General features: G+C 40.3%; 2 protein-coding genes across 2 annotated transcripts; one reads left to right on the forward strand and one right to left on the reverse strand.

Moving 5' to 3' along the window:
- Window positions 1-5,356: 5,356 nt before the first annotated feature.
- Window positions 5,357-6,340, forward strand: SS1G_08271 (hypothetical protein; the record flags this gene model as incomplete). Its single annotated transcript, XM_001590481.1, has 2 exons — window positions 5,357-6,217; window positions 6,245-6,340. The coding sequence occupies 2 exons, from the start codon at window positions 5,357-5,359 to the stop codon at window positions 6,338-6,340; spliced, it is 957 nt and encodes a 318-aa protein (XP_001590531.1).
- A 1,382-nt stretch (window positions 6,341-7,722) lies between these two features.
- On the reverse strand, window positions 7,723-9,334 carry SS1G_08272 (hypothetical protein; the record flags this gene model as incomplete). The annotated part of the gene is made up of 4 exons (XM_001590482.1): window positions 7,723-7,790; window positions 7,965-8,079; window positions 8,350-8,868; window positions 9,119-9,334. The coding sequence occupies 4 exons, from the start codon at window positions 9,332-9,334 to the stop codon at window positions 7,723-7,725; spliced, it is 918 nt and encodes a 305-aa protein (XP_001590532.1).
- Window positions 9,335-9,571: the final 237 nt, after the last annotated feature.

The following is a 9,571-nucleotide window of genomic DNA, read 5'->3' on the forward strand; positions in this document are numbered from 1 at the left end:
TTTGAGATTGCTTTGGTTGCGACAAGTAAGATAGATTTGGTGCGGTATTGATAGTAGATTATCAAAGAGGAAAAGTATGTAAAGTGGATTCGAAGTAGTGAGCAGTGAATTGAGGATTATATTTGAGTATGGATATGAGTAAATATTGAGGGGTCGTTGAAGTAGTAATCAAAACTTTTGGTAAAAAAGTAATCAACTTATTGATGACGGACGACTCCGGTAATAGACATTAACATGACTATAACTCTTTTGGTTCCTTGAATCCAAGTGGTACATCAATAACGTGGTATAAAACGTGGTGTTTCGAATTGGATGTATGATTTGGCATGAAGATGATTCAAGGGTAATCTTCCAAGACTCGCGATTGGTAATGCTAAGTATTATTCTAGAAGAATATGGAGTTAAAGTAAGAAGATGTTGTTGTTAAATGTTGTTGTTGTTGTTCCTAAGTGGGATGCTTTGGATGCTTGGACCTCTTAATGTCGATATGATTCGAGCGATAGAGGGGCATTCGGAAGATTTGAGACACTTGAAAACCACTAAGATCCAAACGTGGATACTTTTGGTAGCGTTGATGATTTTTGGTAGCTTTTGATATTTGATATATCGATAATGCGATTTCGAAATGTGGAGTGATGTATGGATAATCGAGGGATGATGGATAAAAGTCAAAGATTCCAAGTGGAACGGCGGTGGAGTTGATTATTTTCTTGAACCAAGTTTATTATATTAATTAGTATGGGGGCGGGAATAAAAGACGGAAAGCCTTGTGCGGGTGGGTCAAGAAGAAAAAATAAGGGTGAGGCAGTGAGATGAGAAGATGGATGTGATGAAGAGGCACGGAAAGAATGTGATAGAAGGTTGGGTGTAGAGAGTAGAAGAGGAGGTAAGGTAGAAGAGAAGGTAAAAGGTAGAGAGGAAGGTTAAAGGTAGAAGAGAAGGTTAAAGGCAGACGTAGAGGTAGAAGAGAAGGTAGAAAATAAAAGACAGAGGACTCAATGAAGGGTCAGATTCAACATTCACCAATTCATTCATTCATTCATTCATTCATTCATTCATTCATTCATTCATCAGAAAGCCCAACCTCAAGATTCCAAGATTCCTTTCGGAGTTTATTACCTACAGAGTGCTCTCTAAAAATGGTTTACCTACCGACAGACATTTGCCCCTGTGGATAAATCTTACATGGGAACACAACTCTTACTCATCCTTTTCCATACATCATACATGATTACCTATACTATTCTATCTTTTCTTCCAGTAGAAAACATAATCACAAGGGATGAGAGAAAATCCCAATGTCTAGATCAAGCCATTCATGATAAAGGTTGCAACCATTACCGGTAATAGCATTCAATCATAGCAAATCATGGTCGCTTCAAGTTCCCAAAAGACCTGCCGCCATTAAAACTCTCCGTCACTTGGGGCATTCTCGGGGCAGAGAAAGGTTCGCACTCCTCTTCTTCTAATGTTTCCATCCTTCCATCCTTCCACCCTTCATGATCCGAAGACAAGCGCAATCGTTTCCGATAGGATGAGATGGGGATATCATTTCAACCGTTAGACAATGGTTTTAACCTCAACCAACCATCAACCAACCATCAACCAACATTCTTTGAGCATACAGCGGGGCATGCATTTATTATTCTGCTATATCCTTTTTCCAAGGGATCAATGATCACGATCACGGTTAAAAAACTAGTTTTGGCGTGATGTGCGCCATGATCCGATTAAAGAAATAAAATATTTTACGGAGTACGGAGTTTTTCTCTTAAGCCACTTGAAGCCACTCATGTGCCAATCCATTTCCTACCGATTCTTTTTCGAATTTTGATATATTCTCTCCACCGACAATACCCCATTCATATGCAAAATCAACTCCTTACCGATGGATTTCGAGTTTCACATCTCTCTTTCTCTCCACCGACAATTCCTTCGTGGCAGATTGGCGCGCACGATGACATATTCAAAGGACACAATAATTATCTCTACATGTAAGAATAGCTGATCGTTACTCATCTTTTCCATGGCACAGACTCATACTCCATAACAAACAAACCCTTCTCACAGGAGCCTTGAATCAGGTCTGCATCGCGACAGCTCCGACGGCTCGTACAGCTCGTACAGGCCGAGTCAAACACTTTTCGGTGAACCATTCATTCATTCATTCATTCATTCATACATTCAACCATCACAAGTAAATTCTGTCAGAATTAATTCTCCCTTCGATTCGCCCTCGATCATGTTACATAGCCTTGAATGTAACCTTGCTCATTCAATTGACTGGATGACGAAGTTCTACATGTATTTCATTCCTATCAAATTTTATCACGAACGGCCAATTTCTTAACCATTCTGCCTACCAAAAAAAATATTCGATTCGATGCCCGATCGTATCTCACTCACTCACTTGTCATTTGCTTGGGTCATCTGGAAAAGGAGGCTACCCCATTAAAATTATTTTTTACCTACTGAGATAATCAGCCTCAACACGAATAGTAACAATGCAAGCTGAGTTTAGTGTTCGAGGGAGGCTTGGTTCAAGGTTGTGCTGACCCAAATGTGATTTAGTTGGCCTAAACAATGGGTTATTGGTTAAAACATTTAGAACTTGCTTCACGCGCCCTTATGCAAGACCAGTCACCCCACTCAACTTAGTCCATTTTCTGCCCTATAACTTTTCTATAACCGTTTTCTTCCAATGATCTCTATCAAATTGGAAAATCTTATCTTGACTCTCTTGTATGCTTCATTTCTATGGAAATGCGTACGTTTACATTTCACCTCAGCCATGATTTGTTTCGTATGTCTTGAGAAGATTCCAAAGTCTCAGGAACACGAGGCCAACAAAGTTATGGGGCGAACGATCTAGACTGATGTTTTTATTTCTACTTCATCGTGAAAATATGGCGGAAATCAGGGCAAATTCGATCTTCATCAAACTTTTAACTATCTTGGTTCTGCCGTGTGTATGACAACGGCCATGCAATTTTACAAGTGTGGCAGTTTACCATTTGTGTTTTTAGTAAAGGCCACATTTTACCATCCATATCTGATTCGCTGTCAAGTGTCCGAATTTATAGAAGTTCACCATCCTGCCCAAGTTCCTGGGCCGTGTCGCTACACTCGGAGAACCAATATCTAAAAAATTTGAAAAGATTTCAAATTTTCATGACTACGTTTTTGTTGTAGAACAAATGTAGGGTTTCGTATTTTTTTGAGCAGGTTTTGTGCTTCACTACTTTCCAATCAAATCCACGTTCTCGGTCTACCACATGTCTCACCGAAAAAAGGCGACCAGATCTTATGCAGTTGCCCTTTACTTATGTGCCACTCTTAAGAATTACCGATAATGAGCTATTTAAAGTTTTTAAACTCTAAGATGATGGTATTTACCATGGTTCGCCATACTTCATTACTAGTCATGCGAGAAATGATCATTTTGATTTTCATGCGGGGTATTTCGTACAGCAAACCCCATTTTTCAAAACTGTATTTATATCGAAATGATTTCCGAGTGGTATCAATTCTGCCGATCCAAGTAGGTAATATATGTATGTATGTATGTATGTAGTGATAACCATAATAAACTCTACTTGTGGCACAGTTCGGATGTCATCCCATCCTTCGGTAGGTAGGTAATGTATGGAAGTAATCCTTCCGACGGATAATATACTTCAATAGAATATGTAACCCAACCTCGGAAAGGAGACTCTGGCCTTCTATTCGATATGTTTTTATAATAATCATCATCCTATCATTTTTCTTTTCTCCATCATCATGATGTTTAAACTTTAGACATGATTCTCCCCCGCCCCCACATGTATATATGCATAGAAGGCATTGTCCTATAAGATTAGCTTGGAACATGTAACTGTTACCGCGAGTATTCGAATTCTTCGATTCTCGATCTCCGATCTTCGATGCGAGATCCACTATCAAAATCAAAATCGTGTAATTCAAATATTTCAAAAATTTCAACTTCCTTCTCATAAACATAAGCATAGGAGATGGTGATATGTTTGTTATAATTAGATTGATTGATAGATAGATAGATCTATTACCTAGTTCAGATTCAAATTTGTGATAAACTCGTAATAACTGGTGATGCGGAACATGTGCGTGCAGAAAATGTTTTCGTTGGTACTACTAATGGTGTTGTTCATCTTTGAATGTTTGTTTATATTGGGGATTGGATAGAGGGATATTGGGGGGGGGGGGGGGGGATTGGAAAGGTATCATTGGGCGGTTCTTTTTGTATGTGTGATTCTTTTGCTTGCTTTGTTGTAGTGTGTTTAGTGATTGAATGTTCTACGGAGTAGGTCTGATGATGGGGATGATGATGATGATGATGATGATGATGAAAACTTGTTGGGATTTTGATTTGATTTGATTTTATGCGGATCAAAACAAAATTAATCTTACATGGCTCAGACTCAGATTTAGAGCGTGGGGGTGTTACGAGGTTTGCCGTCTAGATCACGTGGAAGTGCTCTAGACTCTCGAGGTGGTTTATAACTAGGCGTCAAGCAGGGACTTAAGTAATGACAATAATGATATGCAATTCGTAACTAATAGTAGAGTATACTAAATGATTGATCTTGAGCACGAAGCTCTATACAAAGGAAATCCATCTTGATTATATAGACCTTCGTGCCGTATTTCCCACCGTTCCCCTCGATATGAATCAGTGGGATCAGTGGGACGAGTGGGGTCACGTGACACCTTGTTCAGTCATGTGATACGGGTTTTAGTCATAACTGAATACCGTCGTAACAAGTGGGAAGCTGATAGGGCAGAACTGAGGCTATATTGTTCTTGTATATAAATCACACGTTATCTAAGTTCTACGGAAGTGCGAAGTTCTCCTACAGAGAGCTTCTCAATCTAGTCCTAATAGGACTAGTGCCCTGTGCATGTGCTACGCAGGAACCATTCACTTTAACAAAATTAAAATTTTATATTGATATTTACTTTGATTGCTTTGAATAGAATAATTTATGATTTTTATACTTTTTCTAAAGAAAATCAATCTTTGAAGCTTATTTATTTAGAGATCAAAAAATAAAAAGAAATATAATACCATTGATTTAATATCAAATTTTCTTTAACCCCCTCATTTATGTTCAAGAATCGTCAAATCCCAAAATAGACTAGCGCAATCTCGAAAATTATCATGAACCTCAAGATTGTCCCGCCATAATTATAATTTTGAATCTGTCATTGCTCCCACGCACAACAATTACAATAATTAAGGAAGGCAGGGAAGATTGAGGGGGTGAACCGCTAGAGGAAGTAGTATACCAAATATCGCAATAATCCATCTCAAAGCTCAGAAGGGCTCGAATCCTCAAAAATGGCATCAACTCGTATGTCACCCGGCGGGGCACTTCTAAGAGCATCCAGGGTCTTCGCAATCCCTAATCCTCTCCCACGACCAACCGGCAATCTCTCCTCTCAAGCAACATTCGATTCCGATACTGCCACTCTCCCCCATCCAATCCATCAATCAATTACCACTCCCCAATCCTCCCTCGCAAAAGGTGATTGGGGTTTCAAACGTCCCTTACCATTACGAGCTACCACACGCACATCTACACCCATCATCCGCGTAGAATCCATCGATACCTTCGAACACGTTACCGAGTTTGGCTCTGCAGCCGATCATACTTTAACGTTGCGCAAATGGCAGGAAATGAATATTCCAATCTCGACTCCTAGACCTAGTAGATCGGCTATAGTGGCTACGAGGGATCAGAATATTCCTAAGCATAGGAGTGTGTTTGAGGATAATATCGATACGACTGTGAGGAATGATTCTCTTAATCCGGCACTCATTGGTCAGGGCAAAGATGATACACGTTGGAAGTTTTCAGGACCTTGGCTTGCCGGTCTCACAGAAGGAGAATTTCAAACTTATGTTGCGAAAGAGGTGGGCAGGAAAAAGAGCGAATTCAGACAATTTCTTAGGGAATCTTGTGCTTTATCTCTTACGAGTGAAGCTCGTGCTAAGGCTCGTGCTAGAGCACTTGAGAATGATGAGGATGTAACAAATACCCTAGAGATAACGGCCGATCAAATCTCTGAAGATCAATTATCTACATATATCAGATACATCTCCGACATGATGAATCCACTCTGTATCAACAGATCCGCGCCTTCCTCGATCTTGCACCCTCACCAAGCTCCTATACCCGAAGGAGATAGTCCAGATTATGTGCTCCTTTATGTGTCTCAGCCAAAGACCCATCCTGTTGATATCCCCACATCCCCATCTCCATACGCAGAATCCGGTCCTCCAAAACCCATCCTCGGCTGGATTATCCTACTCGCGAAGTAGCAGTTGGACATACAATCATGCGCTTTATGGACCACAAGCACATCATCCTCCTGTCGAAGCTCGTATCGTCATGCCTAAGAATGCATCTGGCGCAGCTCCCGTTCTAGGAGTTGGAGGAGTCGTCGTGGATATTCCACAAGGGTTTAGTCAATTTGATGTAAGACCCACCACTCAAGGATTTAGTGGACCTCGAGGTCAAGAACAAGTTGCGGGTCTATTATTTGTCGAGCCGGAGAAATATGGAGGTTCGAAAACTTGGGTCGAACCTAAACATGCTTATATTGATGCGAAGGGTAAGATTGTTTTGTCGGTCTACCCGGCGGATAGGGATGCCATTGCTGTTAAGGAGGATAAGGTTGATGAGATTCCCGAACCGTTGCAGTGGAATTATACGCCTCCGGTTAAGAAGACTAGTTTTTTGAAACAGAATGGTAGTGGAGAGGGGTATGGTTTGAGTGGGTTTTAGGAATGAATCAATGGTTGTATGTATGTATATTATGTTATAAACGTACATTTTTAAAAGAATTTATGAGAATGCTAGATGATATACAGATGTTATGTCATGTCATGTCAACTTAGTAGCACAAATAGGTATTTACAAGTGAATATCATATCTATCAGTGTTAGATTAGGTATTATACTGTTCTTGATTTCTTATAGTTTAGAGTGGTGAGTCGATACTTGATAAATAGACCTGATGTGTGACATTCATTCGATTATTCTATTCTTATGAGTGAGTGAGAGTGAGTACTTTGGCCTTCATAATTGTCTTATATCTCATGTCTTAGATTTTACAAACTCAACATTACATCCATCCATCCATCTCATCCATCATCCACTCTAGAACAAGTTAAGTCTAAGTTTAAAGTACGAGCCAATAAGCTCACAAGGAATAATCAATCTACCCTCCTCCAAGTGCTCCTCCTCCCCCGAAAATTCCATCTCCATAGTTCATTTTTTCAAATTTCAAATTTGATATTTAGGAATAGCATCCTTGAGGAAGCTTGGAATGTATGAAACAATCTTACCTTACATAAAATTCATTTTCTCTCTTGTCTTGTCTTGAGCCTTTAAGGTTTTCTTTTTTATGTACATAACCTTATGATTCTTGCTCACAACTTCGCCTGTGCAATGTAAACCACTTTCTCCTCACAACTCTCCCCTTGTAACTCCCTCCTCACAAACCTCTTCTCATAACTATTTCTTACAATTCCTCTTTACAAATTCGTCTACATAATCCAAATTACTTTTTTATTAATATTAGTGTTTAGAACTCTTCTTTTTATAATCTTCTTCCTGCAATTATTTTTATGATTATCGTATTATAATTATTCCTCATAATTCCTTTTTATAGATTCGTTTATATAATTTCAAATTAGTTTTTAATAACTATTTTCTTGTAATCTCTTTCTAATGATCTTTTTCTTATAATTATTCCTTGCAAATTCGCCTATGCAATCCAAATCACTTCCTCATCAGCATCAACATCTACAACTCCCTCCTCACAACCCTCCCCTCACAACCGTCCTTTACAAGTTCGCCTGTGCAATCCAAACCACCTTCTCATCATCATCAACTCCCACACTCGATCCTAAAAACCAAGGCGCTCCCAACGTACACGTACCTCCCAGCGAAATACCCAAAATACACATACCCTCGGGCGTGACACCACCTGGCCTCGATGAATCTCGTGCTAGATATCTATAGGGAAGTTTAACAATCTCACTCGTAGTTGCATTCTTAAAGGTAAAATCCAATGTCAAATCTCTGGGGATATCTTCACAGTTACTTGGATATGCCACTTCGTTTTCATAATTGACGAAGCCTGTCGCTTGGAAAAATTTCCGTGTTGTCGAAGTAAGAAGGGGAGGGATAGTTGTAAGGATCCTGAATCGACTAGACATGTTACGTTTGGGGTTGTCGAATGGGGATACTGGTATTTCCCGTGCGCGATGGGGGGGAGGGAAATATAATATTCACCTTGACCGGGCGGGTGTGACGATAGGTACCGAGATTGGGGTTCCGGTGTAGGAGGAAGAAGGTGGTAGGGAGCCGAAGAGAACGGTCCCGGTGTAGTTGTAGGATATGGAGGAATCGGCTGGTGCGGAGTCGAAATACATGGATACGATAGAGGAGGATATACGTCCTTGGTTTAATAATTCGGTTTTGATGTTAGGTCCTGAGTCGAATCCAGCAGGAGTTGCGAGACCCATGATTCCGTAGTCGTAGGAGAGTTCTGGACATGGATCTCCGTCTGGAACATATTGACGCACGGTTCCGGAGGACACGAGCGCGACTTCGATGTTGGGGATTGAGGCACCCGGAAGGGAGGACGGGAAATACAATGTATCGTTGACGGCTTTGTCCGCGTCTAGGATTTTGGAATTTCCTCCGTAGGCATAGCTTCCGCTGAAATTGAAGACCTTGGAGTCGTCGGAGTGGTAGTAAAATTGTGGTGTGGTGTTGCATGCTCCTGGAAATCCGAGGTATTGAGATCCATAGTTTACGGTTGCGTTGGGACCGAATATCTAGGTTTGTTAGATTGTATTCTAGTGATGGATGATTATGTGATGTGTGATTTATGATATTGGATTTGGATCTGGATTCGAAGACGCCAGTCTATAACTTTGAAGGGACTTCAAACTTATATATCCATCATCTTGCTATTGGGCAAAGACATCCATCAAGCCCAATGCCTCAGTACCCAGTCCCCTTTCTCCCCAACAAAAAAAAACAAAACAAAAGGGAAAACAGAAAATAAAACCACAAATAACATACCCAAAATCCCGAACTCCCATAATCAACCACAACCTCAATACTCTGACCAATCTTCTCATTTCCACTCCCCACCATAACCGACGTGGTGACTTTATTCAAACCTCCATATAGAAGATGAATTGGCATGGATACTACATTTGATGATTGACCTTCCGATGCTTGTGCTATTTGCACATCGTTTAGAGCCAGGAGGCTGGTGACGGCTGGAATTTTCATTTTTGTGGTTTGTTGTGTGGTGATGTGTGATGGATGAAGAGGATAGGAGAAAGAGAGTGATGATTTTATATAAACAACCCAGTAAATACAGGTCGATAAATACAATCGTACACAACAAAATAAAAAACAACAAATGGTCCCACGAAGTAGGTAATTATAATAACAATCACATCACATCACATCAAAGCACACTACGATCGGTATATCTCCCCTCTCCCCCTAAAAAAGCGCACGATA

This window comes from Sclerotinia sclerotiorum, genomic scaffold (assembly GCF_000146945.2).
Source record: "Sclerotinia sclerotiorum 1980 UF-70 scaffold_11 genomic scaffold, whole genome shotgun sequence".
NCBI classification, from domain to species: Eukaryota; Fungi; Ascomycota; class Leotiomycetes; order Helotiales; family Sclerotiniaceae; genus Sclerotinia; species Sclerotinia sclerotiorum.